At 36.6% G+C, this 20,441-nt stretch overlaps 2 protein-coding genes across 6 annotated transcripts in view; both read left to right on the top strand.

The window, feature by feature from the left end:
* Window positions 1-733: 733 nt before the first annotated feature.
* On the top strand, window positions 734-6,421 carry LOC112511085 (UDP-arabinopyranose mutase 1-like). Its single transcript, XM_025116495.1, has 4 exons — window positions 734-1,150; window positions 3,730-3,980; window positions 4,787-4,955; window positions 5,876-6,421. Exons 1-4 carry the CDS (start codon window positions 827-829, stop codon window positions 6,224-6,226), a joined length of 1,095 nt encoding a protein of 364 aa, XP_024972263.1. The 5' UTR covers window positions 734-826; the 3' UTR covers window positions 6,227-6,421.
* Window positions 6,422-12,896: 6,475 nt separating this feature from the next.
* The window catches only part of LOC112511793 (F-box/LRR-repeat protein At5g63520), a 10,962-nt gene continuing 3,417 nt past the window's right edge, over window positions 12,897-20,441 (top strand). For 4 of the 5 annotated variants that reach the window (XR_003069125.1, XR_003069124.1, XR_003069123.1 and 1 more), the window contains exons 1-10: window positions 12,897-13,135; window positions 13,224-13,331; window positions 13,861-13,953; window positions 14,102-14,245; window positions 14,921-15,022; window positions 15,374-15,413; window positions 15,520-15,672; window positions 16,758-16,939; window positions 17,988-18,106; window positions 19,891-20,348. Coding sequence is in view for 2 of the 5 variants with exons in the window: in XM_025117558.1 (XP_024973326.1) it covers window positions 12,914-13,135; window positions 13,224-13,331; window positions 13,861-13,953; window positions 14,102-14,245; window positions 14,921-15,022; window positions 15,374-15,413; window positions 15,520-15,672; window positions 16,758-16,939; window positions 17,988-18,106; window positions 19,891-20,314 (1,587 nt within the window). In the remaining 3 variants the exon portion in view is untranslated. The remainder of the gene's footprint in view (window positions 13,136-13,223; window positions 13,332-13,860; window positions 13,954-14,101; window positions 14,246-14,920; window positions 15,023-15,373; window positions 15,414-15,519; window positions 15,673-16,757; window positions 16,940-17,987; window positions 18,107-19,890; window positions 20,349-20,441) is intronic. The other variant, XM_025117559.1, reaches the window with a different exon arrangement.

Raw genomic sequence — 20,441 nt, 5'->3', positions numbered from 1 at the left:
ACTCTTAATATTTGCTCAAAATAGAAAAAAGCAAAACATCATTCACATTGAATCTATGGGAATGATCAAGATTGGTATGGGTGTATGTACTTGTTTAGTTATATATACACAAATTGAATGATTTTTCCTTTCCATATATCAATTATGTCATCATTCTTGGAATCCAACAGATGGTCGAATGCATTCCACGATACACAACTAGTATTATGTAGGGTAAATTATATGAAAAAGTAACGTACTTTAACTTGATTATTATTTTGATAACGTATTTTCAAAACTTTCATTTTGGTATCTAAGATGTAAAGTTTTAAACATTTAAATATCCGGGTAAGAGGTTGAAGCATTAACCGGATACCATGTTGATATGACGAGTGATGAGATAAAATTGGATTGAATAGCAAATAATATTGAGTTGGATACCATATCACTCGCCACATCAGCATGATAACCGGTTATCCAGGTACTTAAATGTTCAAAACCTTACATTTTAGTATCAAAAATAAAAGTTTTAAAAATATGTTATCTAAAATAAAAATCAAGTTAAAATACATTATTTTTTCATACAATTTTCCCTATTATAAAACCAAATAATTTTTTTTTTATTTTTCGTTCATATAATTACCGTTTAATACCATTTAATTTCATAAATCTATGAAACCAAGCTTGTTTCTAAAAATGGCATCCCCGATGTGACCCACATTCACTTATTCCTTCCTACGAGCTTACAACACGCTAACCCGCTCCCTCTCTCCACCCTTAAATACCCCTTTCTCCCTTCCATCTCTTTCTGCAAATTCACACTCCCCAACCACCTCAAATCTCCGCCATGGCTGTTCCCGCTTCCGTCGTCACTCCGCCGTTGGTTGATGAATTGGATATCGTCATCCCCACCATCAGAAACCTCGATTTCCTTGAGATGTGGAGACCATTCTTCCAGCCTTACCATCTGATCATCGTTCAAGATGGAGATCCAACCAAAACCATCCGAGTACCTGAAGGATTCGATTATGAACTCTATAACCGTAACGATATCAATCGGATCCTCGGTCCTAAATCCAGTTGCATTTCCTTCAAGGATTCCGCTTGTCGATGCTTCGGATTCCTTGTCTCCAAGAAGAAATACATCTTCACCATTGACGACGACTGCTTTGTAAGCTCTCTTTCTCTCTCTCTCTCTCTCTCTCGCTCTCGCTCTCTCGCATCCCCCCAATTCTGTACCGAGTTGACTCATTGAATCCAGACTCACGAGTCGCGAGTTTTCTAGATCTCCATCAAAAAGTCAACAGTGGGATAAGACTACTGTTGCCGATGGCTATGAGAGGAAAAATAGATGCTCTAATCTCTAGACCAGATGCTTATGGTAGACTGTCACCAGATGGTGACACGTGTTGAACATCGAGGAAAGTAGGTGGAATATGTTCTAGTGTTAACCGTATGATTGTCGGTCGGTGGGACCGGTTGTAGATTTAACACTTTGAGAGTGGTGGCTATTGATGATCATTGGTCAAATAATTTTGACTTTTTGTGGTCCAAATACAGTTTACCCCAAAATTTGTTGACCAAGAATAGTAAATTAGCACCAATCAAGTTTAAATATATCAATTAGATCCCCGAAAACTAGGGGGGCTCATTACCCGATCCACCGTACAAATAACCCGACCCGACGTAACTCTACGACATGATCGAGTTATAAAATCTTTAAACCATAGTTTAACCTAACCGTAAGAATGGTGTCCAATTGGCTTGGGTTTGGCTTCAAAGGTTAAAAGTGTCTGGAGTTCCCATGTTTGAATACAAGGAGGAATTTTATTCCCGGATGGTCGTCCTATGATTAGTCGGCTCACATAACAGGTTGGATATCCAGGGTAATAAAAAATAAATAAACCATAGTTATTGTATTGTAATTGGGATAGTCATTTGAATCCAACCTGGTGAACCTATGTACTTTGGATTCAATATGATTGTAAAATTCCTGTTAGTATTTACATTAGACAATTACACATGACATACTCTGTTTCATATACATATATTTTCAATATATACTCTATGTCCTTATAACTCTTTCGTATATATGTTCAGTAAATGTGAACATATATATGCAAATTGAGAAAGGTAGTTGAATATGATGTACTTAAGATTTAAGGAGTATGGATAACAGATTTAAGAGTAGAGAAAACAACATATTCAAGGTTAGGAGAAATTTTGATGTACCAAAGTATCAACCCGACCAACTCGTATCGTACAGGTTAGGTTGGGTTGCACTTTGGTTTGGGTTGAGATTTTTCATACTGTAAATATGGGGTTGGGTTGTTAAAATGCATGCGACCCGATCAACCCAACTCGTGAGCACCTTTACAGTAAAACCCAATTTGTGGATCAGGTTCATCATGGTTAGCTTTGTTTTTGAGTTTTGATTTAAGAATGAAATAACCATCTTTTATTAATGTAACTTGTTGGAGAATATGTGAAACCAGCTAGATTAATGATTAGCAGAAAGAAGATAGATTGCATTATATATTGAGGAAAGCCGATGTGGGACTCGACCACGCCCCTTCCAACAGAGGCTAGAGAGCATAAATTTCCCCTGATTGTTGAGAGAGAGGCCGGACTTGTTCATATTGCTCAAGAGTATCGAGTCTCTAGACTGGTGAACATTAGCTTTGGTACCATGTGAGAATATGTAGAATTGCATTAGATTACTTTCCAAAAGAGCCCTTGAGGAGAGAATTAAGGTTTCATCATAATCAAGGAGAAATGCTCCAACTATAGTCAATATAAAATAGTGTTTCGGTTTCATAATATACCGAGGAGAAATGGTCCAAGTCTAGCCAATATACGAGGGTGTTTGGTTGATTTTCCATTAAGTCCTGTATGGATAAAGCTGTTTGTGTTAATTTGTTTGTATAGATCGGGACATTTTTTGTTTGACAGGGTTTTTTCATAGGTAAAATGAGCATATTTTTAATTGGGACAAACATGTTTGGAAAAAATTTGGCTACCCCTTATAAGCTTATTGAATAAGCCACTTTCGATATCATTAAGCCACTAGTCCACTACCAAACTGTCATGTATAGCTGACCAAATAAATTGTGGGTCTCATTAAGCTCATTAAGTTGCTAACAACAATCCCCAAGACTTACCAAAGGGCCTTTGGCCTAGCGGTATGTGAGTCCTTGGCCTTCTAGTAGGTCAAGGGTTCAAATCTCACCAAAGGTGAAGAGGGTGTGTGAGTTTATTTGTTTTATTTGTCGTATATAAATATTATATACTTAAAAAAAAAAAATCCCCAAGACATAGGGCCCGTTTGGTTTAACGGAATGTTTTTGAAGGATTTGGATTCGGGGGAAATTTTGAACACGAAAGGATTTGGAATATTTGTTATGTTTGATTCGAAGGAATTGGAATCGAATTCACCTTTTTGATAATTTATAACAACAAATTATAAATAGTTACAAAAATAATTAAATTACCTTTTATTAATTGATTATTACAAAACGAATGTTCTTAAGATATTTTAAAACATTATTACAAATAAATCTTATGAAATCCCGTGAAATACCAACTACCCACATGGAATTTCTAAATCCAATGTTTGTGGGATTTTAATTCCGCACTTCCCTTTAAGCCAGACGCGGGATTAGAATGGAATTCAATTGCATATCCCGCAAACCAAATGGCCACACAATTTTTAAGTGCGTGAATATTGAATTTTATTGGATTTTAATGAAGGTTGCTAAGGATCCAAGTGGGCAAGAGATCAATGCATTGGCACAACACATCCACAACTTGTTGACACCATCAACACCCTTCTTCTTCAACACATTGTATGATCCATATAGGGAAGGTGCTGACTTTGTGAGGGGTTATCCCTTCAGTTTAAGGGAAGGTGCCACCACAGCCATCTCTCATGGCCTTTGGCTCAACATCCCCGATTATGACGCCCCTACTCAGCTCGTCAAGCCTCGTGAGCGCAACACCAGGTTCACTTCTACACTTGAACAAATCTAAAACCTATGTTCAGTTCGAGTCTCCTCAGGGCCGCTGCGGATTCTGCTCGCTGTTATTTTCAATTCCCCGTGGAATTTTAGGGCGTGTTTGGTTGGTTTTCCATCAAGTCTTTTAACGGATAGAACTGTCTGTGTAGATCAGAAAGGTTTTTGTTTAGGATGGTTTTTCGGTAGGTAGAGGGGTTTTTAATACGGAGGGACATGTTTGAATTTTTTTTTGGCTTTCTACATAAAGCTCCCCTCTAAAAGCTTAGTGAATAAGCCACTTTTTATATTATTAAACCACTACCAAAAAGTCATACATAGCTAACCGAATAAGCTCACGGTCCCATTAAGCTCATTAAGCTGCTAACAAACAAGCCCTTAGTTAACCACAACGGTTGTGGCATAGTGGTTGAGGTCCTAAGGGGATGTGGTGGAGTATCCTATCTGCTGAAGGTTTGATTCCAAGCGTACACAACAATTGTGGCCACTGAGTTTATTAAGATTGATTAGATTTCTTGCGGTCACAATGTTGGGATTAGTCCAAGCATAGCCTGGGACGCCCTCCAAAAAAAAGGCCTTAGTTGAGGAATGTAGGAGCTGACCCAAACACCGATTACAGAAAAATATACTAATAACTTAAATGCTCCAATTTTTTGAAGTATATAATATTTATATACACCAAATATTCATACACGCTCCTCATCTTTTCTCGGGTTTTGGACCTTTGACCTCTTGGAAGCTTTGGGACTTGGGTCCACGTGTATCCTGAATACTAAAATGCTCCAAATTTGCAGGTATGTGGATGCTGTCTTGACTATCCCAAAAGGGACGCTTTTCCCTATGTGCGGGATGAACCTTGGCTTCCACAGGGAGCTTATTGGACCAGCCATGTATTTTGGGCTCATGGGAGACGGTCAGCCTATTGGTCGATATGATGACATGTGGGCTGGTTGGTGCACTAAGGTATGTGATCACATTGCATTTTGAAACGTTACGTTTGTGGATATGTTGGTTGTTTAGAAACAAGGTGACTCCCTTTCCCTTAGTTGAAAGCAATAAGTTGATCCAAAAAGACGTTTTTGAATCAAATAAAACAGAAATTATTGGTCAAGGGTTTCTAGGATAGGAGGTCACAAATTCCTCGGCTTGAATTTTTGACGTTCTTGCGAAACACATTTGTTGTGTGAATTGTGATTGTAAGACATCTGTCACTAAAGGGTCATCGGCCCAACGGTACCTGGGTTACCGGTAAACCTTAGCTTTCCATGAGGTCATGGGTTCAGATCTCAAAAACGTAAGGAGTGTATGTGAGTATTTGTCGTATATAAATATTATGTACTTCAAAAGAACTTTTTATAGTTGTTTTAAGGGTGTACTCGGTACGTAAATGAGATGACGGGCAAGAATGATGTGGACAGGTGAAAGAATTGTAGAAGGTTTTAGGTTTTCAATTTGACATGAGTGTTGTAGTAATTTATCTATCTTGTCTCATCCCCCTAATTTTTTGTTCACCTATTTTGGGCAATCCTGTCATGTCCCAGTCTAATGTCGTCAAGTCAGGGACTTCCTGAGGTCGTGCGGGTGGGTCGCATGCCCAGGGCCCACAAGAAAGGTGGGACCAATTTCTTTTAGTATACATCAGTAGGGATGCTTGGAAAAACGATTTTATATGAATTATTAGTATTTTTTGAATTCAATGTTATTTCTGATGATAAAAACAATACATTGAAGATCTTTTCCGTACTTATCGAGAGCCCTTTTTTACATCTCGCTCAAGGCCTTAAAATGTCAGGAACAGATCTGGCCCAAATGCGGTAACAAGAAGTTTTTGTTCTGTCTAGTCCACATACCGGTATCTTGACCAAAATTTGGTGAATTTGTAGGTGATATGTGACCATTTGGGGCTAGGGGTGAAAACAGGGCTACCATACATTTGGCACAGCAAAGCAAGCAACCCATTTGTCAATTTAAAGAAAGAGTACAAAGGCATCTACTGGCAAGAAGATATAATTCCATTCTTTCAATCTGTCGTTCTCCCGAAAGAATGCACGACTCCACAGAAATGCTACATCGAGCTCTCGAAGCTCGTGAAACAGAAGCTCGGCCCAATCGATCCTTACTTCGAGAAGCTTGGTGATGCCATGGTCACTTGGATCGATGCTTGGGATGAGCTTAACCCGTCAGCCGATGCTGCACCGGCCGTCAAGATCGAGTCAGCTCCTAAAGCCAAGTAGAAACGCACACGGGGTGGTGTTTGTTCGACTTAGCTCGCTACTTTTATGTTTTATCTCGTTGAAATAACGTTTCTTTTGGGACTTTCCGTTGTTGCCGGCTTTGATTAGTATCTTCAGTATATTGCAGAGTTATAACTTATATTTCTAGCCATGGATCTGTGATTTTATTGGTATCTGATACTTTTTTCAGCTCAATAACTTTCATCTGACCTGTCTAATTTAGAGGTGGCCAAAATTCGGTCCCGGGCCGGGCCTTAACCGGTCCCTACCGGGCCTAATCGCGACAAAAACCGGCGGTAACCGGTCCCGACATAACCGGTCCCGGTCCCGGTCCCGGTCCCGGTGATTTTCCTTGTAACCGGTCAAGGTTATTAGTAACCGGTTATCCCAACCGGTCCCGGTCCCGGTCCCATAACCGGTCCCGATCGGGCCTATTCAAAAAAAAAAATTTGATTTTTTTTTTAAATTTTTGGTTATTAATAAAATTTTAATATGTTATTAATATGTTTGTAATATGATATTTTGAATATGTTTTATTATAAATACATTTTACTATAAATACGTTTTGTTATATATATATAATATATATATACACGTTTATAAATACGTTTTGTTATATATATATACGTTTATAAAGACGTTTTGTAATATATATATATATATATACGTTTATAAATACGTTTTGTTGTAAATACGTTTAAAAATACACAATAAAAATACGGTTTATTATATATATATGTTTCGTTGACTTTCGTTGACCGGGCCGGGCCGGGCCGGGCCTATAACCGGTTACATAACCGGTCCCGGTCTTAACCGGTCCCGGTCCCAAAAAACGTCAAAAACCCTAACCRGWTCATAACCGGCGGTCCCTCAACCGGTCCCTACCGGTCCCGGTCGGTCCCGGTCCCTCTCCGGTCCCGGTCCCGGTCCTCCGTCGGTTACGGGCCGGGCCGAGCCCATTTGGCCATCTCTAGTCTAATTCGAAACAGTTTATTTTGGATTCCAAACAATTGCATAAAGTACCACGAAAATTGATGCTAAAAGAATGCAATAAACATACAAAATCGAAAACCGAACCAAATTAGTCAGTATATCCCAACAGAAAGTGGGATCCGGAGGTAGAATGTACGCAAATCTGATTGCTAGTAACGACTCTATACAACATGAGAATTGATGCTATGCAATGAACTTACAAAGTCTAAACCAATCCAAACGAGCCCCGTATATTGCACTAGAAAGTGGAATCTGGAGGTGTAATGTACGCAGATCTAACCTCTCATAACGACTGGATATACAATAACATGAAAATTGATGCTAAAAGAATTCAATACACTTACAAAATTTAAACCAAACCAAAGAAGCTCAGTATATCCCACGACAGAAACTGAGATCTAATCTGGTGGTAAAATATACGCAGATCTGACATCTATGAAAAACTGTTTATAAAATAAAATCTAGGGCAAAATGCACAAAATAACAACCTATTTCATAAATTCCTTATAGCATTGTACTTTTTTATTATTATTATTATACTAATGTACTTTTAAATTATTTTTTATTAATACATTGTACTTTGAAAATTTACCTATGATAACATTGGATAACTTTTTTGATTTAAATTTACCTATTATATCAGGTTTCCATGTCTCACTTTACTATCCACGTAGGTTGTTCACATGTACTATAGCTGATGTGACATTTCTTATTACAACATTATACTTTCAAAATTATTTTATCATTACATCTACCAGTTCTTATTACAGTATTGTACTTTTAATTTTAATATTTTATTATTTAGACATTTTACATATTATTTAGTAAATATATTAAATGAATTAGAAAATTTCTAAATTATTCATTAATATACCAATATTTATAAAACTGGTAGAACACAATTTATGTCACTAACATTTTTAAAAAGGAAAATTAACTTAAATGACCATATTCCACAACCAAATTAAGCTCTTAACCATTTCTCTCCGGATTTTATTCAAAACTCACCCTAAACTAAGGCTGTGCAAAAACCGAGAAAACCCGAAATACCTAATTAACCCGCCCGAAGAAACCCGAAACCGAAACCGAAAAACTGGCCCGAGTTAACCCGATGTCCGAATCCGAATATTACCTCGGGTATGGCGGATCGAGTAGGATCCCACGATCCACCCCCCGAACCCGCCCGAAACCCGAACTAGTTAGGGACTTAAAATTGGTCCTTTATTAGGTTATTAGTCCAGTAGTTAACAACCCTAAGTGAGACCCGTCTTGACTTCAATTATTAGTCCAGTTGTTAACAGTCCTAAGTGGGACCCGTCTTGATTGCCTCTTGCGACTCGTCGATCCCCTTACCCGAACTACAAAGTACAAACCGTCGGTCACTGCCGTCCGACGAAGACTGATATTCATCTTCTAGTAGATGCCACCTTCAATGCATCATTTCGTATGTTAGTGGATGATGAAATTTTATTGTAAAATGTTTAATTTGTGTGTGATACAAATATTGATCAATATTAGCAACTTATAGGCTATTAAACTGTTTGGAAATTAGCTTGAGGCATGAAAACCCATCATCCACTTATTGGTTTTATATGCAATCATCTGATAAGATCATATGCAATCACGTAATTAACGTGGACATTAATGAAGTTTCTATTTTGCATTTTCTAAGTGTTCTACAAAGCATTGAACAGTATACTTCGGGTTATGGCTTTGTACCCCGAAACCCGATCGGCTTATTCATTTTTGGGTATGATCCGACCCGACCCGACCAATGCACAGCTCTACCCTAAACGACAAAAAAATCAACGTTTTTTGACCCAAAACTCATTTTCAATGAAAACCCCAAGGTGGACACTTATGGATATGGCATTACTGGTTCTAGGAAAATGGATTTTGGGCCATAATAATTATGGACCTGTGGTTACAGACCTGTCTAAAAAAACTCTAGAATTTTGTCATTTAGTGGACCCACAATAATTGCGTACCTAGTGACTTTTGATTAAAGTCCAAAAAGAAATGATTAGGAGATCAATTGAAAAAATTAATGTTATAAATCATAGCAATTGAAAATGAAAATTATTAAAAATAATTTGAAATAAGTTTTTTTTTTTTTCATTTTAACCGTTTCATCATAATGATGTGTCATTCAAATCATTTTATTGAAGCCAACCAAGCAAAAAAAGAAGTAAAACAGTTGACCGGTTTAAAAAGTAACAGATTATCCATTGTTCTAACAAGTATATTTTTTAAAATACAATTTTTTAACAAAAAAATAATTTAAAAATACATTACTCTAATAAAAAAAAATTAAAATAAAATATAATAATAAGAAAATTTATAAACATAGATCGACATTTCACACATTTAACCCTAAAATCTATGGATTCAAAATGGAGAAGTTTCATGTAGGAACTAGAAATTGTTCATCTTCACCTCTACACTTGAATGCAACAATACCAAGTGCAAACATCACCATAATTACACCAATCCATGTCATGCTAATCATCCATCTTGAAACAGAACCACCACCGCCGCCGCCGTGTTTCACCGTCACAGGCACCGGTGAACTCATACAGGAACGGCCGGAAAGTTGATTATAGTTTTCATCATCGTTTTCAGAACCCTTATAAGAAAACTCTGTACTCACTTCATGCTCTCCGGCGACATCCAAACAACCACCGTCATCGGAACCCATCTCCGATTCTTCAAAAAGTCGTCTTCCCCTTAACCTGCCGTTGTCAAAATCAACCACTCGATCGTTGATTACTTCAATTGCTGCTCGATCGATGGTGCATCCGTTGTCCAAATCGCAGATTTGATCTTCCAATGGCGAAAATTCGTGCTGTAATAGTGACATGAGTTCTTTCGGAGAGTTGTCCTGCAGTTGAAAGAGACGATTGTCGACGGCGGCGGAATTCCGGCGATCAGATCTGGAAATGGATTGTTTGATGGAATCCCATTCCATTTCTAGGGTTTTTAACTGTGCTTGAAGTGGGTCTTGTTGTTGATCATCATATTTCATGGCGGTGGGATTTGATTTATTCAAGCTTGATGTGGGGTTTGAGATCAACTTTTTGTAAAGCCTGTTTTGATGGAGATTCTTGCGGGATGAACGACTTCGATTTGAATTTTCGTTAATTTGATTTGAATTTTGATTTCTACTGAAATTCGAATTATGCTTTTTGGGTTTTCCCTAAATGGGCTTTTTCAAGAACAATTCTTTTTGGATTGTTTTCGACAAAATTAATAAGCCCCTTCAGTAACATCTCACATTACATATAACACATAATTCATTCAAAGAAATACATGTTTTACACCACTTATGTTTCATAATACGAGAAACTAAAATACAAAGTACATAATCCAAAATTTTCAAAATACAAGTTCTTGTATTATATAACTTCAAAACTAAACACATCCATGAGTTGATCTTCTTATAGTTATACACACAGAGAAACAAAAAATGTTTATTTGTAGGGTTATTCAAAATAAATTTTTTATTGCTACATAAATTCAATTTGTGAAATGGGTAATTTAGTTTCATTCATATTTTGGGTAACGTATTTTTAAAAATTTCATTTTAATATCTAAGATGTAAAGTTTTAAACATTTAAGTACTCGGGTAATCGGTTGAAGTCTAATTAATTATAGATTTGAAAAAAGACTAATTTTAGATTAAAAAAATTATGTTACTAATTACGTCAGCAAATAATACTGAGTGATAGCACATCACTCGTCACATCAACATGATAATCGGTTAATGTCCCAGGTACTTAAATGTTTAAAACTTTACATCCTATATACCGAAATTGAAGTTTTAAAAGTACGTTACCTAAAATATTAATTAAGTTAAAATACGTTACTTTTTAGTATAATTTGTCCTTTGTTAAGATGAGGATTTTTGTTCCATCAAATTATTTAATATGCTGATTTTGGAGATTTTGGTCCAACTAGTTTTTCAAAAATGAAGAAAGTAAGAGAAGGAGGTTGAAATTCTTGAAATTTGGAGACTCACCAAAAATAATTATTTAGGAAAAGAGAGATTAATTTTTATTCTTATTATTAATGATAAAATATCCCAAATAAAATAACTACGTGTACCGTCATTGTGGTTTCATTTATGTTGTAGATTGAGTCCCTAATTTTAACTCTACTCACCAGAAATAATTCATTAGCTTTGGACTATTTTTAAATCCCAAATGAGTCCATATCAAAGAGGTTGTATTTAATGCCAAGCAATTGAGATAGCCCGTTTCAGTCAGAAGAGAAGTAGATGAGATAAACCCACGTTGACAAATTACGTTTTTCTGACTCGATGAACCCGGTTTCATATTCTCGACGAGTTCACTCAAAAGCTTCAATTGCGCTCAGGATTGACTTGAGTTCGATTTGTGTTTGATGGAAGGGATCTACAAAAGATAGTAAAAGTTGAATATGAGTTCGGATGTGAGTTTGATCTAGGTTTGGTAGAGGGGGTTTGGGTTCGATTTGGGTTCAATGGAGGGGATCTTAGTTCGATTTTGGTTCGATGGTGGTCAAAGAAAAACATGAATATAGTGGCAAGGGAGTTGATCTACAGAAGATGGCTTGAAAGTGGGGTGGGGGAAGGCGAGGGAAAGGGCAGTGATGTGCTGGGAGGAGGGAGTCTGTGAGGAGGTTAGATGGTAAAAAATGACCCAACCTGTTAACTCGTTTCGAACCCAATCCAAAATTAACAGATTGGATTGAAAATTTCAACCCATTTAAATAAATGGGTCAACCTTTCTAACCCATTTAAATAAATAGGTTAAGTTGAATTTTGTTACCTGTTTTCAACTCATTTAAAATATTATATAATTTTATTTTATTCTTAATATTATATATAGTATTCTAATTTTTAATTTTGTTTTATTCTTAATTAAAAATCCTACTATCGTGAGATAAAACTCCAAATTCCAATCGTCTCTATTACTCTTAATCATCATGAGACCTAAGAAAACCCTTTAGTCCATTATCGCCTCCAAAGTCCAATCCAACTTATTTTGAACAATTTTTTTGTTGTGGTTGTGTTTTATTCAAACTTTGAATTATTTGTTTGTATTTGTGGTTGTGTTTTATTCAAAAAATAAATAAATAGTCTAGTCCATTTTTATTTAAAATTTTAAAATTAAATTAGTCAACCTAGGTTCAATCCATTTATTTAATATGTTGGGTTAAGAAAATCGTAAACAGGTCAACCCGTTGTCAACCCATTTAAGTAACATATTGGGTTGGGTTGAAAAATTTCAACCCATTTAATTAAATGAGTTGGGTTAAGTTGAGATCTTCAACCTATTTAATAAATGAATTGAACCCGAATCCAACCCAACCTGACCCATTGTCATCCCTAGATAGGATAGGGATCAACCGGTTACATAAGTATTTAAATAATTTAAAACTTTACATCTTAAGTACTAAAATAAAAATTTTAAAAATACATTATTCAAAATAAAAATCAAGTTAAAATACGTTATTTTTTTATTTAAATGTATTTTGTCATTTTATGTATACAAACAACATCTTTATTGATTTCATTTGAAAACGAAACATGGAACCCCTTGATTCTAAAATAGAAACGAGCCTTCATTTTTTTCCAACAATTTGTTATTTATTCATTTTTTAAGGTCTCCGAGACACAAAGACCACCGCGGTACTAAAGCAGCACAATCCGGAATGGCGTCGCCGTCGCCATCGCCATCGCCGTCGCGGCCGTGCGGAGTTGCAGCAACTATTGATTTCATCGGCGAAGACCTCCTTCAAAACATAGTCGCCAGACTGCCGGCCTTTTCATTCGCCTCCGCCGCTTGCGTTAGCCGCTCTTGGAACCTCGTTTGCGATCGCGTCCTTTGTCGCCCCAAACTCTCCTCCGCTTGTTCCTTCAATTTTTCTCTCCATGTAAGCCTTAATTTTTGTACCAATTGTAAATTATATTCGGAACCCTGCCATTCGACGGTTTTCATTTATATCTCCCAATTATCGTTAGGTTGCTGTAGAAGAAGTGTTTAACAAAGCACTATCGGAGCCAATTCGGCCTCATTTTGCCATTGCTTCTATCGGTCCTTCGTTCGATTTGCAGCAGGCTCATCAACTCGTATGTTATTTATTCTTTTTTGGTGGCATCCACTCTTTGACATTGACATTTTCCTATTTCAAAGTTGATATGCAATTCCAAAATCTACATGAAATTTTTTACTGTATCAAACTTTATAAACATGAATAAGGGGCTGTTTGGTTGGTTTCCCGTTTAAGTCTGTCTGTGTGGATTAATATGTTTGTCTAGGTCGATAAAGTTTTTGTTTGGGAGGGTTTTTTCCTAGATGGAAGGAGCTTGTTTTAATTGGAGGGAAAGAAACTTGGCTTTCTACATGAAGTTCTCCCTAGAAGCTTCCTGAATAAGCCACTTTCTATACCATTAAGCCACTATCAAACAATCATGTATAGCTGACCAAATAAGTTGCAAGTCCTGTTAAGCTCATTAAGCTGCTAACAAACAGGCCCTAAGACGTGTGATGTTATTGTGCAATAATATCCATATCATGTACTAATCTGACATCAAAAATCAAAATAAGGATTTTCTTCCTTTCCTCGAAAATTTGATTGATTTCATGAATGACTTTCAGATTACAGCAAAACTAGGCTCCAAAGTTCCAGTGATTACTAATGTTCCCTCTGGAATTATTGGAAGGGATGCCATTTCCGACGAATTCAAAGAGGTTTACTCTTTCATCTACTTAAAAAGTTCTATCTTTACTGAGTAAGATTGGTTAAAAGATTCTATCTTTACTGAGTAAGATTAGTTGCTAAGTTACTAGTTGTCATTCATTGTCGTTAAGAAACTAAAATGAATGAAATAATCAACAGATTCAGTGGGAAATTACTGAGGAGGATGATGATCCGGGTGTTCCTCTACTTCAACCTGAGAGTGCAAATAGAGCAATCATGTTGATTGTTGGATTTCTACCTGGGATGAAAGTCGAAGCAATCCCACTTCTAAAGCAAATTGCGGTAAGAATCTCCCTTTGTTGAACAAATTGGAGATTTTTTTTCTGTCCAGTCATGTTGGAGAGAAGGGGAGGGGGTGGAATGAAGGTAAGGGGCGGACCCATTATGGTGCATATGGTGGCACGAGCCACAACTTCGTTTCTCCGATGTAAGTGTCAAAAAATTTAGGGTCGTGAAAGGTGTCATTGTACTCCGTACTATTTTGTTGGGTTCAACCGTATATTTTCTTAAACTACAATAATAACACAAGTTTTTCTTGGTAGAGTTGGTTTGCACGGTTTTTCTCCCCTTGCAGGCACGGGTTCAAATCCCATTTTGTATCATTTTCTTAGTTTTTAGCTTTATTATGTTTCTGAATTTTTTTGGGATAAAGACTTGACCACAGGACTCCACGTACAAAAAGCAAGCAACTAACCAACATACCAATTATGATTTTATATCTGGGCACTTTCCAGACGACTGAAAATATCTCTAGCTTCTTTTTTGTAGTCAAATGGTGTCACCACTTGAAAAAGTTTCTAGGTCCGCCTGCGATGAAGGTGGTTAACACTTGTAGAATATTGTGCTAACTTTACTTATATGCCTGTGGTTGTATTCGTATTTGTGTGTGTGTATATTATATATATATATACATCTGTGTGCTTCCAAAATTAATGGGAGTATACATACATGTATCAGGAACCACAAGTTGTCATGATTGACAGATTTATGATGGACATTAGGGAGTACTCAACTTCTATTTCTGGATGTAGATCCCCTGCTGCCATAATAATGTTTAGTGTAAGTTATTTACTCATGGTATTTGTGTATAGTTTATTAGGGCCGGTTCAAATAAAAGGGCCAAATATCGTGAGAAGGTAAGAAAGGAAGGTTCATATGTGAATCATTGAAAAGTTCCATTTGAAGATGCATATGTGAACCCATATGAATAAGATGTAACGTCGGTTCACATATGCATCTTCAAATATATTTTTTCTATGGTTCACATATTAACATTCCTTTCTTATCTTCTCACAATATTTAACCTTCTTATTTGAACCTCTTACAGTCTTACTAAACTATTAGTAAATAATTTTTTCATGATATGATATTCTTGTTTCAATTCTGATATGCACCGGAATTTATTAACAGACCTTCGAAGCAGGCATGAAATCTACTGTAGAAAAGATGGGTGAGTGTTGCATCGGAAACACATTATATTGTGCAGCCACACACACACACATACATACATATATATATATATATATAGTTACGTTTATTGCTTTTCATTGGTGTAGATTATGGTATGTCACGGGATACTGTCATTGTCGGGGATACTGCTTGCCAGTTCCTCTTTAGTAATGAAAGTTCAAGGAACACAACCACCATGGAAGAACACAGTTCTTCAGCAGTTGCCTTGGTATTTGCAGTGGACAAGAACAAGCCTCGTGGTAACTTCAAAATTACACTTTTACAGATATATCTTTTTTCAATATCTTCCTGCTCTATCATGTTCTTATTTTTTTTGGTTATCTTTCTTTATTGACGAATGATTACGTGTCATGGGCGGACCCATTATGGTGCGTGCACAGGCAATCGCTTCGTTCTTCCGTCGTAGTGTAAAATTTTTAGGGTCGTGAAGGTGGCACCATATTATTTTGTTGGATGCAACTGTATATTCTTTGAAACTACAATAATAACACAAGTTTCTTCTGGTAGAGCTGGTTTGCAAGGCTTTTTCTCCCAATCCCTGCACGGGTTTAAATCCTATTTATATAATTTTCTTAATTTTTAGCTTAATTTCATATTTATTATGTTTCTGAAAAATTGGGATGAAAGACTGGAACATATGACCTAACATACAAAAAGCAAGAAACTAACAAACACACCAATTATGATTTTGAAAAAAAGTATCCGTAGCTTTGTTTTTTATAGTCAATTAGTTCCACCACTTGAATTTTTTAAGGTCTGCCTATGATGATATGTGAAATACTTCTGGATAAAGTAGTGGGTTCTATATATTATGTAAGTCTGTCAGACTAGCTGCAGTTTTTTAGTTTACGAAGGATGCTTTTGAGTGTACAAAAAGTTGTCCCACGTTTGGCGAGACATTAGACAGGGACAAGACAGGACCTCAGTGGGACAAAACTGTCGTTTTTTCTATCCCACCAAAATAGGTGGAACAAAAATCACGAAAATCAGGGAGATGGGACAAGATTAGTAAATTACTGAACTATCCATCTCAAATTAAGACCCTAATACCTTTCACAATTTGTTCATCCGCCTACCTCAACTCTCGTCTGTTTAGTCACATTCGCATACCAAACGCACCCTAAAAAGACATGCTCACTTTTTCAAAGAAAGTAATAAGTTGATTTTTGTACTTTTTATAAAAATTTCATAGCTTTCTGAGTCTCTTCACTTCCTTGACTACTATTCATTAGCTTGGTCACTCAAATCTGTTTACTCTTTCTAATCATATATTTATCTATTGATTCTTGCCAGTTATGAAATTTTATTTATGTTCTTTGCACAGGTACGGGAGAAACTCAATTTAAAGCTGTATTATCAACCGGGTTGTCACCCGTAGGCCCGACGTACAAGGCGGCATCCGTCAGAGAGAAACATCGTGATTCTTTGACTTGGATCACTGCAAGAAGAGAAGGGTTACGTGAGAATATCGATGGTGAAACTATTATGAATCAAGTTTATGACGAAGTATGCTATTCTTTACCTTTACTTGATATGTCGGCTATTTCATTATAGTTAATGCATTACTTCGGTGAATATCAAGACCTTTAGGGGCGTTTGGTTCGCAAGATTCTGATGGAATCTGAAGGAATTGGAATGGTCAATTCCGCCGTTTGGTTTACATAGGGAATGAAATTGAATTCCGCACGATCCACCGTTCATGGATTTAGTCCTTCCATCACTAGGGAGAAGGACTTGAATTACATTCCATCCCATTTTCTTAAGAAAGAAAAACTGTCCCATATTATATAATATACATATATTATATATAACATACTATAGGGTTGGGTTCCGGTGAGAATGGAAATTATGGTGAGAAGGGTAAGAAGGGATCTCCACCCTTGGATCAATCCTAATTGAAGATCAACAGTAATGAGATGCACAAATCAATTCCTGTGAGAAGCGCAATTCATGGGATGGGGTGAGATTAAAGGTGATCAAGGGTCCAGATTCCTTTTTATGCTTCTCACTTTTTAACTCCTATTTTTTCAATTTCTCACATGATCCTTCGTCATATTGTGATCTTTCATCATATACCATATATGTCTATATGTATATAATATATCTGTACTTTACTCTTGATTTAGTAAAATGTAATTTACATATTTTTCACATTAACTATTAATTTTATTATCATTTAAAAAAATTTAGAGAAAAAATATATAGAAAACTCGAAGGGTATTTTGGTAATTTTTTATTATTTCATTTCAATTCATATAGCTAAATTTTGAAAACCAAACAAACAAATTCAAATTCATTTGACAAATTATATTCCTTTTCGTGTCAACCAAAGACTTGGTCAAACCTGTTAACATTCCATTTCAATTCCTATGACAAATTACATTACTTTAGAAAGCATTATGTGAACCAAACGCCCCCGCATATATTACATTATTTGGCATTCTATTGTCTCCAAAGTAATATGAATGAATCATGGTTCGACATTCTTTGGTTGTATTTCGTTTCTAAATTCTTTATGCCCGTCACATTTTTGGCCTTTTATGAATTATGACAGCTAGGAGACCGAATCCAGTTTCCTACTTTTTACATTGGTGTAACAAAAAGAAGAAAATGTTCCATTGGGCAGGATAAAGTGGGGTGGATGACCTCCTTAGCATTCCATGAGGTTCTCGGGTAAGAGAATAAATTTATTCATATTTCGTAATATCGTCCATCCTATACGTGATGACGAATAACATAAATTGCAACTTATATGTCAACTTACAAACATTTCAAAATGTGACCTTTTTTTGGAAATGGGTGATCCTTGGCTTCGCCCAGATGAATCACATGGCAAGTCGCGACTGTAGGCTTCACTTACAACCCTTAGGGGATGTTTGGTTGGTTTTCCATTAGTCTTGTATGGATAAAGTTGTCTGTGTGGATTAATCTATCTGTATAGATTGAGAAGATTTTTGTTTTGGAGGATTTTTTCATAGATAAAAGGATTGTCTTTAATTGGGAGAGACAGTTTTGGGAAAAAACTCGCTCTCTGCATAAAGCTCCCTCCCTTGAAGCTTACTGAATAAGCCACTTTTTATATCATTAAGCCACTACCAAATAGTCATGTATAACTGACCGAATAAGTTGCGAATCTCATTAAACTCATTAAGCTACTAATAAACAGGTCCTTAGACAGATCTCCAAGTGGCCACAAGCGCCTATGCAGATAGCAGGATTCTAACCCGGGTTGATTTTTATCATCCCTTTGTCTTTATTCACCATGTTACCACCCTTGTGGTTTAGAATATGACCTTTTTGGTCATGATTTATTACTCATTTTATGCATATATTATTGAGCTATAAGAATGTCGTCTAACTCTTCTTTTTTTTTTACCGGCAAGGGGTCTTCTTATCGTTATAAAATAAACCATGTACCTTTGCTTGAATAATTTTACTTGCTTTTGGTAGTGGGACAGTACACGACAAAAACGTGTTGTCCCACATTTGGTGTAACATTAGACTTGGGACATGACAAAACCTTGGTGGGACAAAAATGCATTTTCTTTGTCCCACCAAAATAGGTGGAACATAAATTACGGAGATGGAACAAGATTGGTAAATTAGTAAACTACCCATGTCAAATTAGAATCTTCTAGAATCCCTTCATCCGCCTACCTCACTCTTCCCCATATAGGCCCATCCGTATACCAAACGTTCTACTTGTTTGTTTTCAATATACTTTCTCGCTAGTTTTTCTTATTTTTCTCGCTCTATACTCACCATGTCTAGTCGTTGTCCCTTTTACTTGTTTGCTCACACTCTTGCAAGAGCCGGGGTTCTTCACTAGAACAACTTCTCTACTCTTCAGGGTAGAAGTCACGCGTGTATAGGGGTGTAAACGAGCCGAGTTGAGAAGTAAGTAATTCGAGCTCGGCTCGAAGAAATTACACTGAGCTCGAATAACTTTTTCAAATTATGGCTCGAGCTTGAATGTTTTTTGGATTATCGAACTTGAGTTCGATGATTGTTTATGGGCTTGAACTTATGATTGATTATTTTGTTTATTGACTCGAGCTCAATAATTTTTATATTTTTATTGTATGATTTATTAATATATGAGAATGTGTGGCTTGAAAAAGTGTATGCTCGAACAGTTTGGCTCAAAAAATTTGATCGTGTTTTTGAGCGAGCCAAGTCGAAGATTGGTGTTACCAGGCGAGGCTGATTAAGTTAAACGAGTTCTATTTTGCGTTCGAGATCGACTCGAGCTCAATAATTATTAAGCTCGAGCTCGACATAAATGTGCTCGAGCTCGAGTAGCTCGCTAAAAGCTTGACTCATTTACAACCCTAGGCGTGCACACCCCCTGGCACCCGGGGGACCCTACTTTCAAGTGGTATATACCGAGTCGGCCTCGTTTACTTAGTTATCTTCTGAAACATAAGAAGTTGGTTATTGTTACCTTCTTTCTGCAGGGATAACCAGGAGTATCTTTTTGTTGGTGATGTTGGCATCAAAACAGGCGATTCCTTTCGCTTTTACCACTCAGATTCCAGCATCGCTCTATCTTCAAACGCCACCGTTTCTGAACGTTTGAGATGTTTAAAGCAAGGGAGCACGACCGGAGGTGATACAAGGGAAGTGTTTGGGGGGCTCGTTTTCACTTGTTGTGGTCGGGGTGAGTCGTTCTTCGGCCAACCAAATGTTGACAGCTCGCCATTTTTGGACGTCTTCCCTGGTGTGACGTTTGCAGGGACATTCTGTGGCGGGGAAATCGGACGTGGTGATGTAAACCCTTATATTAAAGAATCTCAAGAGCAAAAGTCGGTATGGTGTTGCCTGCACGTATACAGCGCTGTCTACTTAGTCATGTCTTACACTTCATCGAAAGGGAGTTAAGATGTTCACGTGTTGGATTTTGGTCAGAAACAAGGTAATGCCTTCTTTTATGCTCTCTTTCTTCGCTTAGATGCTTATTTTTGTTAGCAGCTTGTTATATTTGCATATATATATATATATATATATA

The sequence above is a fragment of the Cynara cardunculus genome (genome assembly GCF_001531365.2).
Source record: "Cynara cardunculus var. scolymus isolate 2C chromosome LG 4, CcrdV1, whole genome shotgun sequence".
Lineage (NCBI taxonomy): Eukaryota > Viridiplantae > Streptophyta > Magnoliopsida > Asterales > Asteraceae > Cynara > Cynara cardunculus.
The sequence above is the reverse complement of the archived record's forward strand: the minus strand, read 5'-3'. Positions and strand labels throughout refer to the sequence as shown.

Bases quoted from the DNA above. Each gene is read 5' to 3' on its own strand.
- LOC112511085 (XM_025116495.1), top strand. From the start codon at position 827: ATGGCTGTTCCCGCTTCCGTCGTCACTCCGCCGTTGGTTGATGAATTG. The intron at 1,151-3,729 runs GTAAGCTCTCTT...ATTTTAATGAAG, and splicing joins CCATTGACGACGACTGCTTT to GTTGCTAAGGATCCAAGTGG. The intron at 4,956-5,875 runs GTATGTGATCAC...GTGAATTTGTAG, and splicing joins GGGCTGGTTGGTGCACTAAG to GTGATATGTGACCATTTGGG.